This window comes from Mastigoproctus giganteus, chromosome 7 (assembly GCF_048544385.1).
Source record: "Mastigoproctus giganteus isolate SK-2022 chromosome 7, ASM4854438v1, whole genome shotgun sequence".
NCBI lineage: Eukaryota > Metazoa > Arthropoda > Arachnida > Uropygi > Thelyphonidae > Mastigoproctus > Mastigoproctus giganteus.
Window position 1 is genome coordinate 207,501,073 of NC_143581.1, and position 20,776 is coordinate 207,521,848.

At 37.7% G+C, this 20,776-nt stretch overlaps 1 protein-coding gene across 1 annotated transcript in view; it reads right to left on the reverse strand.

The window, feature by feature from the left end:
* LOC150083623 (SWI/SNF-related matrix-associated actin-dependent regulator of chromatin subfamily A containing DEAD/H box 1B-like) overlaps window positions 1-20,776 on the reverse strand; it is a 276,675-nt gene that overhangs the window by 110,230 nt on the left and 145,669 nt on the right. Inside the window, exon 11 of the mRNA XM_090377391.1 lies at window positions 7,970-8,065. Within this exon, the coding sequence (XP_090233517.1) occupies window positions 7,970-8,065 (96 nt within the window). The remainder of the gene's footprint in view (window positions 1-7,969; window positions 8,066-20,776) is intronic.

The following is a 20,776-nucleotide window of genomic DNA, read 5'->3' on the forward strand; positions in this document are numbered from 1 at the left end:
ATGATCCTGCAGTTTCTTTACAATACACTTCATTATTCTTGAGAATAATAATAAATTAATAGCTGCTATTAACTAATAACAGAATTCAGAAAATGAAGGGAGTGATGAAGTATATAACTGGACTAATTCTTTGCAAATTGCTTTGGTGCATAAACTGAATGTTGCACAAAATTTATATTATGAAACTGGTGCATTCTCCCAGATATCAGATTTGATGGAAGGTGCATAAATAACATTCTACATATATCATGTACTGAAACATAAATAAACCACAGGAATAACTGAATTACCCTAGACTAAAATTTATTAGAATCAGAATTATTAGAAAATGAAAGGCTAAAAAGTTCTTAAGTATATCTTAAAATGTGTTACACATTGAATTTATACAAAGATCTACCAGGAGTCAACTAGTGTTAGGCCTATTTACATTTTAAAAAGGTATTAACCTTCTGCATACAAATGTTAAACATTTAAATTTTGCAACCTCTACACAGACTACACTGAAAGGACAGAATTCGTGGGATACCTAGTTCCTGGGCAATGCGATGCTGTCACACCTCCCACTAGTGGACAAACCCACCGTTTAGGAGGTATATAGGTACGCTACACTACATTCACACAGATGGTAATTCAATGTCATTATGGATAAATATTGTAAGTTAACCGACTTTGAAAGAGATATGATAATTTGTCCATCTTCATTAACAGCATGTGCCATTAGTTGTTGTAAAACAGTTCTGAAAAACAATAACCATAAAATCTAACATCGCATTGCCCAGGAACCATGAAATTCAATAGGAATTTTTGAAAATTGAAGTGGGAAAATCGAAGGAAACAGTTCTGGCTTCACCTATAGCGAATTTCAGCTGTGTCCAGAGAGTAAAAACTATAGAATTTATTATAGTTGACCTTTGAACTGGGTCCACTGGAACCGAGGAGATAAAAATACGGATGCCAATTGTAAGGTAATTTTCCAGTGGTAAACTTAAGTTAATTGCAGCCCTCAAAATTAATCTGTCTTATTTTTTTGCAAAAAAGAGTCTACTGCTCCTATGCTCATCTTTGATGACACTCATATTTCTAAACAAGATCACATATCGCTATTAGGGTTTACCCTGATTGCTACTCTCCCTTCTTTGTAAAGTATTTAATTACACTCTTAGTTAAGCAAATCATAAATATTTCTTTCTCTACATCAGAAAAGCTGGTTTTCTTTTTTGCTCTCAGCATTACTTTTCTTCTAAATAAGTACAAGTACTGGACCATTTATCCGACTTCCAGAAAACCAGCTATTTTTGAAACTGGCAGGCTGTTTTTTTTGACAATGTGCAGGTGCAGAATCATAGCAATCAATCGCACGTCAGTTTCAGTATGACAGCTGGTGTGTACACTTGCCCCTCTACATTTATGTGATTATTTGTCCCAGTTTATTATAATTTTCATTTAATACCATGTCTAAAAGGAAATATTTTGCGCTCAGTATATCGAAGAAAGTAGAATTACTTATGAGACTTGATAAAGGTGCATCAGTGTGGCATTTGAGTGAGGAGTATGTTGGTACATCTACTATCTATGATATCAAGAAACAGAAGGAACAGATAATTAAATTCTATGGCGACAGTGATGTGTCTAAATTAATGGACAGGCAAAAAACTTTACACCAGTTGAAGAGTATAGATGTGGACAGTGTTGCTTGAATGGATTAGGCAGCATCAGAGTGAAAAGTTTCCACTTGATCGTTCCATTATAACGGCCCAAGCTAAACTTTTTCATGAGGAATTAAATTTGACAACTCCATGTGAATATTCATCTGGGTGGTTCAACAGATTTAAACAAAGGCACAGCATTTGCAAGCTGAAGGTTTGTGGAGAAAAGGCTTCTGCAAACCACGATGCTGCAGAGACGTATTTAGATGAATTTGCCAAGTCGGTTTCTGATGAGGGACTGTCAGCTGAACAGGTGTACAATGCAGATGAAACTTCTTTATTCTGATGTTACCTACCAAGGAAACCATATGTAACACCAGATGAGTCAGCACCAGCAGGGTATAAGGATTCCAGGAAACAACTTACGATTCTTGCATGTTCCAAGAAATAAATTGTAAAAGTCAACTTGATACCTCACATACATAGTTTCTAGATAAGTTATTGGAACAAAAAAAATCTTCAGCAGTGAAATTACCAGTACATGACATCTTTTATTCCAAGCAACTTCTCCTTACTGGAGAAGCTTCCCAGCTTTGTCACATACCACTGCATGCCTGGCTCTCATCAGGATAGACTTTCTTCCTGTGAATGGTTCAGTCTCTTATCAATTACTTCTCAATTGCCACTGTCTTTGACAATGAAATTACCGGTACATTACGCATCCTTCAGTCACTATGCCACTATCTTTTTTGAAGGACTTCTCCAGTTTGGTTTACACCTCTTCAGGACAGACTTTTTTTGTTCCGATAACTTATCTAGAAACTATGTATGTGAGGTATCAAGTTGACTTTTACCATTTATTTCTTGGTTGTAGCCATCTTCAGCAGTGAAATTACTAGTACATGACATCTTTTATTCGAAGCAACTTCATCCTTCTTGTTGTGGGATGTATTTCTGAAGGCCATCTCGGCCACTGACTTCTCCGACATTTCTTCATGGAATTTCTTTGGGTGGCTACCACCTTCAAGCAAATACTATCAGTTGAAACATCATATATTCAAATATCTTGCTTACCATTATACAGAAGATCTATTCAGCCAAGAAACAAAGCCATCTCCAGGTGGTGCTCTTCTTCTATATTTTGTATTTCTTCTATCTTCCCTTCCCCATACCCTCCTTTAGGTTTTTCCTGCAACCTACTAAAGGCTTTGCGTCTCTAGTTTTCACCTGGGTCTGCCCTTGGACATTTCCAACTTCTTTTTATTTATTTTTAACTTGTCCCTGCTCTTGTTAGGATGGAGTAGGGCAGCCCAGTGAGTATGCCTTGTGCCTCTCCCATCTCTGGCTCTGCAGTGTCTCTCTGCTGTGATGGTCCAGCTCCCTGGGCTGATGAACAGATGCTCAGAAACTCCTTCCTTGGAGATCGAGCCTCCCAGCAACTAAGTGGCCAGATGAATAACAAACAACACTCAACACATAATTCACGATACCACATATAACTTCGGTCATCAGAATACAAATAAAATAAAATAAATTTCCTCTCTTTACTATCTGACAACAATAATAAATCTTTCAAAAACAACTAGAGTAAGATGTGGTGGATGCTCAGTGTTGTTTTTGGTTTTTAGGAGCATTAGCAACTAAGGCCATATTGCTCCGGGAATATGCGATGGTCATTCCCTGACCTTTCTGCATCCTCTTTCGGGCTGAATTAGCGAAGTACAATTGGGATGCAAGTAAACAGCACATACATTGTCCTTGACTAGAACTTCAGCAAGAGGAGGGTGTGCAGAACAATTATCAAGCACTAAAATAATTTTGCAGTCATCAGGTAGTCCCACAGATTTACAATGAGCCCTGGCATCAGGCACAAAGTTCTTTAGAAACCCATCAGTGAAAATCTGTGTTGTAATCCAAGCTTGCTTATTTGCCTTATAAATCACAGGAATCACCCTGACTCCCTTAAATGCCCTAGGATTCTGACTTTTCCCAACAGTGAGTAATTTGCACTTGTGGGTGCTGGCTGCGTTGGAACATGCAAGAATTGTAAGTTGTTCCCTGGAATCCTTATACCCTGCTGGTGCTGACTCATCTGGTGTTACATATGGTTTCCTTGGTAGAGGTAACATCAGAATAAAGAAGTTTCATCTGCATTGTACACCTGTTCAGCTGACAGTCCCTCATCAGAAACCGACTTGGCAAATTCATCTAAATACGTCTCTGCAGCATTGTGGTTTGCAGAAGCCTTTTCTCCACAAACCTTCAGCTTGCAAATGCTGTGCCTTTGTTTAAATCTGTTGAACCACCCAGATGAATATTCGCATGGAGTTGTCAAATTTAATTCCTCATGAAAAAGTTTAGCTTGGGCCGTTATAATGGAACGATCAAGTGGAAACTTTTCACTCTGATGCTGCCTAATCCATTCAAGCAACACTGTCCACATCTATACTCTTCGACTGGTGTAAAGTTTTTTGCCTGTCCATTAATTTAGACACATCACTGTCGCCATAGAATTTAATTATCTGTTCCTTCTGTTTCTTGATATCATAGATAGTAGATGTACCAACATACTCCTCACTCAAATGCCACACTGATGCACCTTTATCAAGTCTCATAAGTAATTCTACTTTCTTCGATATACTGAGCGCAAAATATTTCCTTTTAGACATGGTATTAAATGAAAATTATAATAAACTGGGACAAATAATCACATAAATGTAGAGGGGCAAGTGTACACACCAGCTGTCATACTGAAACTGACGTGCGATTGATTGCTATGATTCTGCACCTGCACATTGTCAAAAAAAACAGCCTGCCAGTTTCAAAAATAGCTGGTTTTCTGGAAGTCGGATAAATGGTCCAGTACTTGTACTTGTTTAGAAGAAAAGTAATGCTGAGAGCAAAAAAGAAAACCAGCTTTTCTGATGTAGAGAAAGAAATATTTATGATTTGCTTAACTAAGAGTGTAATTAAATACTTTACAAAGAAGGGAGAGTGGCAATCAGGGTAAACCCTAATAGCGATATGTGATCTTGTTTAGAAATATGAGTGTCATCAAAGATGAGCATAGGAGCAGTAGACTCTTTTTTGCAAAAAAATAAGACAGATTAATTTTGAGGGCTGCAATTAACTTAAGTTTACCACTGGAAAATTACCTTACAATTGGCATCCGTATTTTTATCTCCTCGGTTCCGGTGGACCCAGTTCAAAGGTCAACTAATAAATTCTATAGTTTTTACTCTCTGGACACAGCTGAAATTCGCTATAGGTGAAGCCAGAACTGTTTCCTTCGATTTTCCCACTTCAATTTTCAAAAATTTCTATTGAATTTCACGCAAATGACAAAAATGTGACATAAGTGTGTATTTTTTTAGGTCTTTTTCTATTATTTTTCTAAACCCACCCAAATTAACCTATGGCTTATGAAACACGATACTTGATTCGTTTGTTTGTTTGTTTTGGAGCGGGAGTTTCTGTTTACAGAGCAAAATTGTTTTCATGTTTTCGAGTTGTGAGAAAACCATTGGAGTTACGTGAGAAACTTCCTAGATACAGCTACATCGAGAGAGTGTGAACGGTGGTTACGTCACATCGAGAAGGGAAATAAACATAACACAGTCGGGAGCTAAACTGTTAGTTGACATAAGAAGCAATAAGCGAAACAGTAGCAACAACTGTTTTTTGAAAGGCGAAAAGATCGTATTTCCTTTCTTCAATGTGTAGTTCGTCTACTAACAGAAAATCAGGGATAATAATAATAATAATAAATTCATCTTTTAGAAACGAGAAAAACTGGTGTAAAACCGATAACATTGCAATGCGCATTTGATAAAAAAAAAAGTTTGCTTTATTGTAATTGTTTTTAGGGAACAGCAGTTTCCTGGATATATATTTGATCTTATAACGGAATTTCAAGAAAATATTTCTATTTATAGCTGAGTTATAAACAGATGAAATCGCCACTTCGAAAACGCCAAAGGAAAAAAAAAAAATATATATATATATATATATATATATCCACTAAGAATAACGGATTGTTTCTTGAAATGTGTATTCTTCACAAAACTGCAATATTTCTAACAATACAAAGCTAACAGATTACGAATCACGGGCTGCTCAAAAAGTATTGTTAGAAGATATTTGCTTGTTATGCTTTGATGTCATCGCAAAGGGAGAAATTCTGTTTTAGTACAGAAGACGAATAAATCCACGGTCATCTGCTGTTCTGAGCTGTAATAAAAAGAAAAACCCAGCTGAAAAATATATTTTCTCCCCATCACTTCTCTTGTTTTGCTGTGGTTTATGGCGAGCAATTTCACACAATCAAGTCCGCGACTGCTAAATGCGGTGCGGTTTATTGTATTCTCTCTCTCTCTATTTTGGGATCTCCTCTGACCAGGGTCGTCCCGGAGTATACACAGAAAATTTGTTAGTCAGAATGCTGCCCACCAATGGCACCAATTATCAACTCTTTTACTGTCTTTCTAATTTTCAATGTGTGCAGATAATCGACTTCGGCAAAATTCACAAGTGCTACTTCAATTAGGAGCAAAAACGGTTTCCCACAACATAACGAATTACTTTATAGGTTTAAGAAAGGACGACTACTAATGATTTTACTGACTGGAAGGAAGTGTCCACAATAAAACATCTGTACAAGGCGGTCTCTCAAAGGAAAGTAACTGTAGTCATTTGTATTCAAGGACAAGCTATATAGCGATGTTTGAAATGTATAATGCAGTTCACTGGCTATTTCCAGAGGGATCATTGCAAAATATTGTTCCGTAAAACAATTACAGTAAAGCAAAGAGGGTTTTTTATCGAATGTACACCAGACAAAAATCGGACTAATCCGAACTTAGGCATCCTACGATGATGCTGACTTATTAGAACTTTAGCATCTGTTGTGAAACTGAATGCAATAAAGAAATAGACTTAGAACTTTTGAATCCGCAATGAAACTGACTTGCTAGAACTTCAGCATCTCTGATGTAAAAGTTACATTTGTGGACCTTTGACAATCTCCTGGCCTTCCTGCCCATCAAAAGAATATTTTTATTTCATTCTCTCTGTCTCTTTCCCTTAGGATCGGACTAGAAAGGACAACTCTCTCCCCTAAGGAGTTTTTTCTCCCAGGTGAATGAAAGGAACTGGAAATTTCAGGGAAATGAACCCTGTTTTCCTTCATTCGGCAAACAGCTACTCTGTCAGCGCAAGAGAAGTGAAATTACATTTGCAGCTCAGAATGAAATTCAAGCAAGCAATCACATGACACTTGATGGTGAATTTTTCGGGCTTGTGTGTGATAATGAAAATTCAATTTTTCCCTCGAAAATTTTTGATGGTATCAAATGCATATCAAAGAAATATCAAAGTAACAGATTGTTTTCCCAATCCGTTACTCAAGCGAATTTTTTTTTTTTTTTTTTTTGTTTGCACACCAGGTGAGATGAAGGCGAAGTTCCTTAGTCATCAGTTTTCGAAGTTTATAACGCAGCTATCAATAGAAATATTTTGTTGAAAGTTCGTAATAAGATCAAATATACATCCATGAAACTGCTGTTCCGATTTAGTCCTCTAAAAACAATTGCAATAAAGCGAACTTTTTTTTTTATGAAATGTGCATTGTGGTGATCAGTTTTTTTTTTTTTTTCCCTTCCGTTTCCAGTATAGCTTCCAATAAATGAATTTCCTTGATTTTTTTGTTAGTAGATACAATACATACTGAAGAAAAGAAAGAAGATATTTTTGTTCTTCAAAACCAGTCAATTATCTCTCCGCGTCTGTTGATTCGTTTTAGCCAGAGGCGCCGAGCTGACGCGCAAATTTTTGAACTAATGCTGTAACGCGTTTATTTTCAAAGCTTGGATCTTGTTTTGCCGACATCAAAATTTAATAAATTGAAACGTGATCATACATTTTTGCTGTTTTAGAGTGAATTAATAGTTTTTGCTAAGCACTAAAGGTAGGAAATCAAAGAATATACTTCTGTTTATGTATATTGAGAGTTTCAATTTTGTAAATTGAGTAGAAATTATTAGTTTCTCTCGGTGGGGGCAATTTTCAAGTGAGATTGAAAATTAGGGTTATGGGGGGAGGCGATAAAAATATGATTAAGGAATTGTTAGTGGATATTTTAAAAATTGAACCTGTTTGTGCAGGTTCAAAGTTTGTAAAACTGGAGGGCAGAATGTAGCATGCTATCACCAGAAAAACTATGGACATGAATCCCAGTTAGTGGAAGAAAGTCAGTAATGTATAAGATGAATCTTATATATTGTTATTCAATATGAAGGACTTAACAGTATACTCAAAAAGCTTACTTCACTTTTAAGCCTGCGCAAAACAAATGGCTTCATAATGTGCTTTGCATTCTCTATTTGTTCCTGTTCAAAATCACTTCTATTTTCTTCTGTTTTCTGAAATTGAGAAAAGATGAAATACATGCTAAGCATCTTAAGTATTTTTTTATTATATATACAGTATTTATTAAAAAACAATTACCAAGATATATGGATCTCTTCTAATATTTATCTTTAACAAACATCTTTAATATTTTGCTTTGTAACTTTGTTCTTTAAAACTCATTTTAAAATTTAAAATAAAATTCATCACCTTAATTCTATGAAGCACATGACTCTGATTAATAAACCAGGGTTCATTTTCAATTTTCCAAATATACAGGATATCTGTATGTTTGAAAAATTTAAACATGAACCCAAAATGTAGCAGAGAGACAGAAACTGAAGGGCATCTCTAATAACAAAATAGTCAGTTTCTTGCTGGATAATATTCAAAACATTTATTCTTATATGAAGACATTATTAAAAGGAGGATACATGTAACAAATTGTTACATGTATCATCCTCCTTTTAACGTAACATTAGTTACATTCTTATTTTTTTTTTATTTAAAACCTCTAAAAAAATTCCAGGCATCTTTTCATATTTATTACACAGTTCCAAAAACCAAAGGGGGTGGGACTCTTTTTATGATTTTTCACAAAAATTTCTTAAATTCATTTCAAGAATGCTTAATTTCAAGAGCTGTTTTTCACTGCTCCTATAACAGCTGTAAACATGTTGTTTCTATACCTTTTTACAGATCTGAAGTTCCAAGATGACTCACTAGTGAAGTTAAGACAAAAGGAAACATATATAAAATTGTCAGAACAGACACAAAGTCATGTGCATATTAATGCTAGTATGATTTTTATTCTCATTATTTTTGTTTTAAAATAAAAAGCTGCTTGGTGATAGTGATCTAGAAGCTCACTTATTATGAGTCTCTCAAGGAACTTATCTAGGAGAGGTAGCAAGGTTACTGATCTCTAGGAGCGTAGTTCCAATGGGGGTTTAGCTGGATTTTTTAGAATTAGTTGAAAGTTTGCCTGCTTCCAGGGAGTGGGAAAGATATTTTGAGCAAGTCAATGGTTGAAAAGTTGTAGTAGGCAGAAGTGAACTTCTTTATTGTTCCCCCCCACCTCCAGGACATTTATTATTCTTTATGCAGTAAAGAATAATAAATGTCCTGGAGGAGGGGGGGGAAACAATAAAGTGTGTGTGTGGGGGGGGGGTATATCTTCATCTGGGAGAAAGCAGGTTCTATTAATTCACTGATGTAATTCTCATTTTCTCTGCAGATTACTCTTGTGGGCTCAAAGATTGCAGTTCATTAGGAAATAGGGCATTTAAGGTGTTACTGATGGTAACCTCCCAGGCATGGGTTTGGATAGAGCACCTGTGGTAATGGTTGTATTTACCACTTCACCCTGCAGGAGCTTGTTTGTGACGATTCTGTAAATGACTGCCCAAGATCAAAATTACTGGTCGTCCCAACTAGTTCTTGCCAGGTATTCATTTTTCTGGATCTAATAAGGAGGTGTACTCATTCCTGAGAGATCTATAAGTAGTCTGACATGTTCCACAATTCATATACATGCCAGTCAGAGAACTATTGTATTATGGAGGTTGTTGCTATAGTTTTACATTGATGTTGCTTTCCCAGAGTGTTGAGCTAAAAGTCGGCAAGTTGTTAGGCCAGTATCGGACTGCAAAAGGGGAAACCTGACAAGAAAATCCTCCATAGCCTGGCCATTGCGAGCTCCAGCATGGTCCTCAGTCGCTTTGTCAAAGTCTGGAGTGGCAACTGGAGTCATTGCTGCCACCAAAATTCTCTGGCCTGATAGTAAATTAAGAGCAGATTGTAGATAGTTGATGTATGAAACAATGTTTTCTCCAGGCCAGCAGTATAAAGATATCAAGTGGAAGGCACCAAGATATCTGGTGATGTGAGCACATGTGACGTAAGTGAGTTAACCTTACCCAGGGAGTTAACCTTAGTAGCAGTTAGGAAAGGGTTTCAGAGGTGGTTTCCACCGCTCTGAATGACTGGGGATATCCCCTGACCATAACCTCATGTGTGTATAGTTCCTGGACAATTAGGATATAGATTTGCCCTCTTCCATTATGATCTTGATTTGATCTGCAATGGCACGTTTTCTTTGGGCATTTATCTGAAGGAATTTTAGTTGCTCTCTCCCTGTTTGAGTTGTTAGTGAATCTATTCATATATCTTAAATTTTTGTTTCCCCCACTGTTTTTTTGGTAGACACCTGGGATCCCTGACTGAGTGATGGAAGTCTCCCAGGCACATTGCCTTGCAGCTGGCACATTTGGGTTGCCCATCTTGGCTTTTGCACCTTTCAAAGAAATGGCCAGTTAACAGCACAGTGTCCTTCTGGTCCTGTGTGTGGTATGTAGCCAAAATGGTGGCAAGGGAAACATTTTATTATGGCTGCATACTACCCGAAGCGATGGCTGATCCAGCCAGTGTAGATCCTTTCTCGTTGTTGAAGGGAGTTCTGGACCCTTGAAAAAACTTCAAAGATAATGTTAATATTTGCTGCAGATCAGTCCTCTACGTTACAAATTCCCTGGCCATGTCATCAATAGAGAAAAGTTTTCTAAAATTCTTGTCGTATGTGTCTTCCGCTATGTCATATATAATGATCAAAGGTCCCATTACTTTAGGGGACTCAGCTTTCGGACTTAACTTGGCAACCTCTGGATGTTCCTCGATAATTCAGGCATCCCTCACCATTGTAGAATCAATGACAACACCTCTGTTGTGGTTTTTCCGCATATTGTGTATCTTCACTGACTTCAGATGTGGCCTCAGGTTAGCATTGACTATTGAATGGATGGCCTCACTCGATTCCAGGTTAGAGTCTGGAGTCACTCAGAATAACAAGATTTTTGTTTAATGATTGTTTAATTTTGTTTGTCTTTGTCAATTTTCATTCTGGACTTGTCTTGACAGGGTTCATCCTCAGTGCCTGCACAAAGGAGAACTTAGATCGTTATTGAAAATTTGCTTTCTCTCTTGATACTAAATCTAATTACTAATGATATTAAGAGTAGGAGACCGGCGGAATTACTTAACAAGTACAGGTCACTGTTGAAAAAAAGCCGTGAATTAGGGTTGAATTTGAAAGTGTCTGCAATTCTGCCCAGACACGATAGGAGGGAGTATATGATGAGAGGCCTGTTGATCAATTCGGCCCTGGAAAGATTGTGCAAGGCTCAAGGGGTAGAATTTTTTTCAGCCTGGTCTGTACTTGTTAACAGGAGAGATTGCTTCTACAGGGATGGGATACACTTAAATAGAAAGGGTGCAAGAATGTTTGCTGATGCTATCGAGGCAGTGTTAGGTGGGTCGGAAAACTGCTAGCTTGGGGGAATACAAGGACTAATAGATTAACAGTAGCCACTGGCAGAGGTGAAAGTGATTCTTGCACAGCTTCTATTGGAATGAGCAGAAGCCTGGAAAACAAGATGCAGGATATTTCAGAGACTGTTGGGAATCACTGTGGTACAAGTAAACACATGGGTTGTGTTAGGGTAGCTAAGAAAAAGAACAGGTGCATGTATACTTGTGTGTACACCAATGCTAGGAGTTTAGTAAATAAATTTGATGAATTTGAGGTATCGCTCAAAGCGTCAAAGGCGAATATTGTTGGGATATCAGAGATGTGGTGTCACACAGATATAAGGAATGCAGAATTGGAATTTGGGGAGTACAACGTCTACAGAAAGGATAGACAGGATAGGAAGGGAGGAGGGGTTATGCTATTAGTTAAGAAACACATAAAATCCAAGGAAGTGAAGCCAGTCGACATCGCTGGACAGTGCAGTGTCGAGTCAGTTTGATGTCACATAAGCATTGGAAGATCAAAATAGTAGGAGTGTGCTATAGGCCTAATGACTCTGATGAGTATAATAAGATATTGTACAGGGAAATGGAGTGGTCCAGTAAATCAGAGAATCTTATAATGAGGGATTTTAATTTCCCAGATATTGACTGGAATTTGTGGGATGGACACTCACACACTAGCAAGGCTTTTGTGGATTTATTGGATGATTTTTTTCTACATCAGCATGTTCGGGAGGCAACTAGAGGGAGTAATACTCTGGATTTGATTATCAGCAGTGATTCTTCATGCATTAAGAATCTGCAGGTAAATGAACCACTAGGTGGCAGTGATCACAGTGTGCTGAAGTGGGATTTACTCAAAGAGGTAACTACCATTAGGGATAAAGGGAAGGGTTACTGCTTTCGTAAAGGCGACTACAATGGACTGAGACAGTATTTAAATTCTATACAGTGGGACCAACTGATGATGTTACCAACAGCAAATTCAAAACGGGAAGCATTCAAAGAACTTATCTTAGAAGCTACTAGGCTTTACATACCAACTAAGAAATATTGTTCAAGGTTTAGGCCTAAGTGGATGTCAGATGAACTGATGAGACATATGGCAGAGAAGAAAAATGCATGGGATACATACAAATTAACTATATATGATATCGGTGTTTAGATACACCATAGATAACTCTTAAGAAACTACAAAGTAGTTGTTGACGGCATCATTTGCTTTTTCTCATATTGTGCTCTGCCTTCACGACGAGTTGTCATGATATTGCACTACCTCGAATAAGTAACGCTTCACTGAGAACTCAGTGGTACTCAACTGAGAATAAGTAACAATAGTCTTCTCTATCAGTGAAGCGTTACTTATTCGAGGTAGTGCAATATCATGGCAACTCGTCGTGAAGGCAGAGCACAATATGAGAAAGAGCAAATGATGCCGCCAACAACTACTTTTTAGTTTCTTAAGAGTTATCTATGGTGTATCTAAACACCGATATCATATATAGATACCAAACTCTTAAAGTATTATGCCTTGTGCATTTATTTATTTTAAATACAAATTAACACGTGACACAGAAGCCTATGATAAATACAAGTTGATCTGTAACCAAGTTACAAAGGAGGTTAGGCAGGCGAAGGCAGATTACGAGAAATCTTTGGCAAGGGATGCAAAGAAAAACAACAAAGAGTTCTTTACTTATGTAAACTCTAGAAAGAAGGGGATGAATCAGATTGGTCCACTTGATATCGATGGGTCAACTGTTAATGATCCTGCTCAGGTAGCTAACAAACTGAATGAATATTTTGCATTGACATTCACACATGAGGAGTTATTCAGTGAGGGGAATGCCAGAGGTGTATTCAACTCTGGCAGTAAGCTAGAGAATCTTGTAATAACTGAGAGTAAAGTGGAGGAGAAATTGTTGAAGATAAATACAAGAAAGGCACCTGGGTGGATGGGTTCTATCCAGTTATATTAAAGGAGGCAGCAAAGGAAGTAAGCAAACCCTTAGCCATAATTATGAGAGCTTCCTTGGACTCAGGGGAAATACACATGGACTGGAGATGTGCAAATGTGACCCCAATTCACAAAGGAGGATCAAAGGGCGACACAAGTAATTATAGACCTGTTAGTTTAACTTCTGTTCCTGGAAAATTAATGGAGGCACTTGTTAAAGAAGCACTGCAGGATCATCTAGACAAGACTTCAGTTATAGCTCAGACACAGCATGGTTTTGTTAAGGGGAAGTCTTGCCTGACCAATTTGATTGGATAATATGATGCAGTCACAAAAGAACTGGATGCAGGGAATAACTTTGATATTATATACTTGGATCTTAAAAAGGCTTTTGATACTGTTGCACATGGAAGACTGCGGCACAAATTGGAGCAGTGTGGCATTGGAGGCAAATTGCTGCTATGGATAAAGGGATTGAGGGAGAGAAGACAGAGAGTGGTAATCAATGGACACTGCTCATCGTGGACTAATGGTATTAGTGGAGGCCCTCAGGGTTCAGTATTGGACCCTGAGGGCCTCCACTTGTTGTTTTCTGTATTTATAAATTATATCAATGATGGTATATCAATCTTAATGTCCAAGTTTGCAGACGATACGAAGGTTGACAGGATTGTCAAGGACACTACTGACACTATGCTGCTGCAACAGGATCTGGAAAGGTTGAGCAGATGGGCTGAGAGGTGGCAAATGAAGTTTAACATTGACAAATGTAAAGTTTTATTGTTGTTTTCTGTATTTATAAATGATATCAATGATGGTATATCAAGCTTAATGTCCAAGTTTGCAGACGATACAAAGGTTGGCAGGGTTGTCAAGGACACTACTGACACTATGCTGCTGCAACAGGATCTGGAAAGGTTGAGCAGATGGGCTGAGAGGTGGCAAATGAAGTTTAACATTGACAAATGTAAAGTAGTACATATGGGAAACAGCAACCCCAGAGCAACGTATCAACTCTGTGGTACTACACTGACAGTGGTAGAGAATGAAAAGGACCTGGGGGTAATGGTGCAGGCAGATATGAAGTGAGCAGTGCAGACGGGTAGTGCAGACTGAGCAGTGCAGACGGGCTGCAAGAGTAGCTCATGGTGTATTGTCAATGATATATAGGAATTTTTCTAGCAGGGATAAGGAGGTAATTATTCCCTTGTATAAGGCAATGGTCAGGCCAAACCTAGAGTATTGTATACAGGTCTGGAGGCCTCATTTCAAGAAGGATGTAGAGATGCTGGAACGAGTACAGAGAAGGGCAACAAGATTAGTGAATGGAACAAAGGGATGCTCTTACGAAGAAAGGCTTAAGTTTTGCAAATTACAGTGTCTGGGGACTAGGCACCAGCGATGTGATCTGATAGAGGTGTATAAAGCCTTGAATGGTGAGCCTGCTCAATGCTGATGGGATTCTTCCTCTTGCTCAGAATAATCACCTGAGAGGGCATAAATTCTAATTGAGGAAAGATAGATGTAGGATAGACGTGCAGAAATTTGCCTTTAGCCAGCGGGTGGTTGGTTGGTGGAATAGACTTCCATCCCTTGTTGTGGAAGTTGATAGCCTAAATAAGTTTAAGGCTCAGCTGGACAGGTATTTCGAACAAACAGAGGGGTGAAGTGGAAGTGGTTATTTTTTATTTATTTATTTTTTTTTTTTGGCTGATGCTGCATAAGCTTGCTTTCTTGCATCAAATGCCTCTACTAATACTAATGCTAATTTAGCCAGAAGTACTTGGTTCTCTATGTGTACTTGCATTAATTTCTTTTTGAGAGTGGTCTAGCACCTTATGATTTTTAATATAGTAGAGAGGTCATTCTGCTGACTTCAGCACTCGATACTTTCTCTAACTGCAATCTCATTGCAACAGTTGCTTCCAGTGCATTTTCAGGACATAGATCAATATTACCATCATTGTCGGTTGTTTTATTTGCATTACTTACCTTACCTTACCTCTTCCTGGGTTTCACTAGAATCGCAATGCTGTCGAGAGACATCAGGGATCTGGAAGGCAAATGTATCTTGTTCAACTTCCATTTTGTGGTGGGACCCAGTCTGTGTTCTGGTTTGTCATCCAAATGCATGACATTTATATTTTTGGTGCTTATATTTTAAGGGCAACATCCAGTTGCAGATTGGGCAGGTTCTGAGCGATCTGCCACATTTCATAGGTTGTGGTAGTGACAAGAGCACATTTTCTGTACAAGGCGAGTGGCATGATCTTGTGACACAAATAACACATGCTGGTTTGAGGTTATCTGGCAAATTGGCAGATGTTGTAGCCACGAATGATGTTTACAAATGAAACTAAAAAAAAAAAAAAAAAACAGGTAATCCACACAAATAAGTATAATTACTGACGCCTATAAAATTTACCAATTTATTACCACTGACAAGGAAGAAATCATCAAAAGAAGAGTCCGCTATTTCAATGCCATGAGAAACGAATGAATTGACCCCATAATAATGAAATAACTAAGGAATTAACAAAAACACTAAGACTAGTATAAGAAGAACACTCATCTATTTAATGATCTGAAAATATCTTCTTATACTTAACCATATCCACATTGACAATTGAAGAATACAAAAGCACAATTCGAGGTTCATCAAAGATCAAGTGAAGAGCAATGGGAGGATTTCTTACCAAGAAATATATAACTGCATTATTCTAAGTTAATCTCTTAACAAGAAAGACTTCAGTTCTGCAAATTTTAGTGGCTGGAAACTAGGCACCTGCAAAATGATCTGATTTGAGGTGATTAGGCTTTGAATGGATTGAGTAAGTGAAATGTTGATGGTATCCTCACTTTTGCTTAGATAAGACACACATAGGGGAAAATAAATATAAATTGAGGAATGACTGTAGGACAGATATGCAGAAATTTGCCTTCAGCCAGAGGGTAGTTGATTGTTCGAACAAACTTCCATCCATCTGCTGTTGTAGAAGTGGGCACATCAAATAAATTTAAGGAGGAACTGAGGAATTAGATAAATTATTACAGGGTCAACACAGGCGATGTGGGAAGTGGTTTTTTTTTTTTTTTTTTTTTGTTTATTTATTTTATTTTATTATTTTTTGGCTGATGCTGTATAAGCTTGCTTCTTTGCATCACTTGTCACCACTTTTCAATAGCTGAAATACAATTTCTGTATTTCGAAAAGCCATCAACCTGAAATACAGAAATCATGAGTGTCCCTAAAATGTTCAGCAAAAGACATAACCTGATCCTCCGGAATATTTGTATAACCAGACCGATTCATCCTGGCTAGTATTTCATGTAGGGGACTACTTCATTATAATTAAAACATCCCCAAAGCATCACTGACCCACCATCAGCTTGTACAGCACCTTGCACATCTGGATGAAATGCCTCATTGCTTCTCCTGTGAACTTGGTGCCTGGTATCATTCATCATCATCATCAGCAGCCATTTTCAATCCACTGCAGGATGAAGGCCTCTCCAGCAACTTTCCAGTTCCTTCTGTTTTGAGCACTGGCCATCCATTTACTGCTCAAAAACTCATGAATTTCATCTATCATCTCCGCCTTTGTCTTCCAGGTTTTCTTCTAGCTCCTCTTGGGTACCATTCTGTTATTTTCTTAGTCCATCTGTCATCATGTCTTCGAGCTATGTGTCCTGCCCAAGACCATTTTAGTTCTTTAGTTTTGATAAGAATGTCCTTTACTTGAGTTTGCTGCCTAATCCATGTGTTTCTCTTCTTATCTAACATTCTAATTCCCAATATAATTCGTTCCATTCTTCGCTGTGTAGTTCTTAGCTTCTCTTCCATTCTTTTGGTGAGTGCCCAAGTTTCACTTCCATAAGTCATGGTGGGGAGTATACATTGATTCATTATTTTACGTTTCAGCGAAACTGGGATATTGCTCTTCAGTATGTGACTATATTTCCTGAATGCTATCCATCCAAAATTTATTCTTCTCTTGACTTCCAGCCATTTATCATTATTACAGCTAATAACTTGTCCCAGATAAGTATATGACTCCACCTTTTCAAATACTGCTCCTTCAATCATTATTTCCCTTTCCGTGGCATAGTTGTTCATCATTACTTTTGTTTTAGCCATATTCATCTTTAGTCCAAAATCCTTAATAACTGTGCATAACTGATTAAGATTTTCCTCTAATTCTTTGGGATCGTGGCTTATGACCACAATGTCATCTGCAAATCGTAAATGGTTTAGGTACTCTCCGTTCACATTGACTCCTTTCTGCGACCAGTCTAATCTTCTGAAAGCTTCCTCAAGGGCAGCAGTAAACAGCTTCCGAGATATTGTGTCTCCTTGTCGAACTCCTCTCTCGATTTTAAATTTCCTACTGTCTTTGTCTAGTCTAATAAAGGATGTAGCACTCTCATATATTTTCTTCAAAATCATAATATATGGAGTATCTATGCCTTGTCTTTCCAGTGCCCGAAACATTGCCTTATGCTGTATGGAGTCAAATGCCTTTTCATAATCCACAAATACCAGGCATAATGGTGTTTTATATTCATTTGCTTTCTCCATTAGCTGTGATATTACGTGAAGGTGATCCATAGTTGAGAATCCTGTCCTAAAGCCAGCTTGCTCTTTCGGTTGATTCTCATCAAGTATTCTTTCTAATCTGTTAGTAATGACCCTTGTGAACAACTTGTAGATATGGGATAACAAGCTAATTGGTCTATAATTTCCAATTTCTGATTTATCTCCTTTCTTATGCAGCAAAGCTATGATTGCATTATTCCACTGCTTAGGCATCACACCTTTTCTAATGCACTTTGTGAACAGCCTTGCCAGTTTTTGTGTTATGTCTCTTCCTCCCAATTTTAACAACTCTACAGTAACTTCATCTTCCCCCGGGGCTTTCCGATTCTTCATTTTCTTCAATGCATGTTCTACCTCATCAGGAAGAATATCGGGTATGTCGTATGTGTTGCTACTTTGCAATCCATCTTCCCCACTGCTGGTATCATTCCCTCGCTCCTTGTATAATTCTCTATAGTAGTCTTCTCCTATTTGAATTACGCCTTCTCTGCTGTTTATAAGTACACCATTGCTATTCTTCAGTTTCAGTATCATTTGTCTTTCTGTATTACTGCTCATGGCTGCTGATTTAAATCCTTTGTTTTCCCTTAATGCTTGTTCTACTTTTCTTGTGTTAAATCTTCTTATGTCCTCTCTGAGTCTCTTTCTAATGGCTTTGCATAACTCAGTATACTCAATTTTCTCCCTGTTAGTGTTTTTCTTGCTCTTCATTTGTCGTCTTTGGTTCATCATGACAAGTGTTTCTTGACTAATTTTTTCTTCTTTGGATTTCTGTTTCCCTATAGGTTTCTTGGGCTTTATCACTTTCAGAAAGTTGTAATATTCCTCGTCGATATCTTGGTCCTGAGCAGTCTGCAGAAGCTCAAACTTGTTCTTAAGTTCCAGTACATACTGCTTTTTCTCCTCCTCTGTTATTTCAAAGACCTTTGTATTATTTACTCGAGTCAGTTTTTTCCTTTTCTTTCCTACATCTATATCAAGTGTACATCTTACCATTCTGTGATCACTTCCAACATTTACCTTATTCAGGACGGTAACATCATTCACAATATATCTTCTGTTAGTGAGGATGAAGTCGATTTCATTAGTTGTTAATCCATTTGGACTCTTCCATGTCCACTTTCTGTTCACCCTTTTCTTGAAAAAAGTGTTCATTACTGACATTCCTTGAGATTCTGCAAATTCCACAAGTCTTTCACCTCTTTTATTTCTTTCACCAATTCCAAAATTTCCTATAGTTCCTCTTTCTGCACTGTTTTGCCTTTTTCCAACCTTAGCATTGAAGTCCCCCATAATAATAGTGTAGTGGGTTTTCTGCTCATCTAGAAGACTCTCAATTTCAGTGTACATGTCTTCAACCTCTTCATCATCATGGCTCGATGTTGGTGCATAAATCATTACAATCTTTAGCTTGTACCTCTTAGAAATCTTGAGTATTAGTCTTGACACCCTTGGTGATGTACCTTTGAATTCCAAAATGTTGTTTTTAAAATCTTTATGGACCAGAAACCCAACTCCACCTTCACTCTTTTCACTGTTTCCATTGGTGTACAGCAGATTTCCACTTGATAAACTTATAAGTGATTCATTTCTTCTTCTTGTTTCAGCCAAACCGATGATATTCCAATTCACATTTTCTAATTCCTTTTCCAGCTCTAATATCCTGTCTTCCCCGATGAGTGATCATACGTTATAACAGGCCAAGTTCAATTTCCGTGCATGGCAGCCTGGTCGTACCCAGAGATTCTTAGCACCCTCTGCTTCCACTCTGATCCTCTCGCTGCCGTAAGAGGGAGAGTGAAAGCTGCTGGGGACTGAGGGCCATTTGTATTGTTGTGCTCTCATTGCTGGAGGGATTGGTCTTTTCCTCTTCACGCTGACCAGGCGTCTTGAAGAGAACCACTCTGCACGTTCGTTGCCACCTAAGTGACGTAACAGGGCTCACCATCAAGAAGGTGTGCATGAGTGGATTTTAGGGAGGCAGGCCAACCGGACTTCTCCTAAATCTTCTGTAATAGAGAGATATTGGATCCATCAGTGTTTTAGGCTGAGTGTCTGATAACACACAGGATACCTGTTCCCCTCTAAGCCCCCTGGTATCATTAGAGAAGGCAAAATTTGAATTCATCAGAACACATGCTTTAAAACTGTCCTTCAACAACTGTCCAGTTTTTATGCCTTATAGCCCATATTAGCCATTTCATGAGCAGCTGTTAACTTTGGTCTTTTTTAGAGGCCCCACATTATGCAGTTCTCTTCACAGTGCTCGCTCAGAAATTGGCTTATGAGGTCTTGTTTAACTGTTTGCAGCAGTTCTTGTCTTGTTTGAAATTGTTTTTAATTTACTAGATATTCATTGCCAATTAGGATCACTTAACAGAGACTTTTGACCACAATTCTGCAGCTGATTTCTGGTTGATTTTGAATCCCAGCATTTCTTAAAAGTCTCATTACCCTTGTCTGAAATGCCAGAAAATACGGCTACTTCTTTAACAGGATGCCCTTTAAGGCCTACCAAATGAAGTGATTCCTTTTTGCCACTGACTACTTTTTTTTTGCACCCTATCTCTTGTGTGTGGCACAGAAAAGAGACTGAAGAAGCAAAAAATTTTGTTTCTTTGGTCACAGCTGGTATACGAGAGAAAAAAGGTAACCTTATACACTAATTTCAGTGCTGTACACAAACAGGCATAAAAGATACACATATGTTCAATTTGTCGGATGTCCTGAACACTACAAGAACTAATTTTTTGTCCACTGTCCCTATGAGTGCATAATATAAAAATATTTTGCTTATATTATATCCTTATATATAATAAAATCTTAAAAAAAAAAATTTTTTTTTAAAGTAAATATTAACAC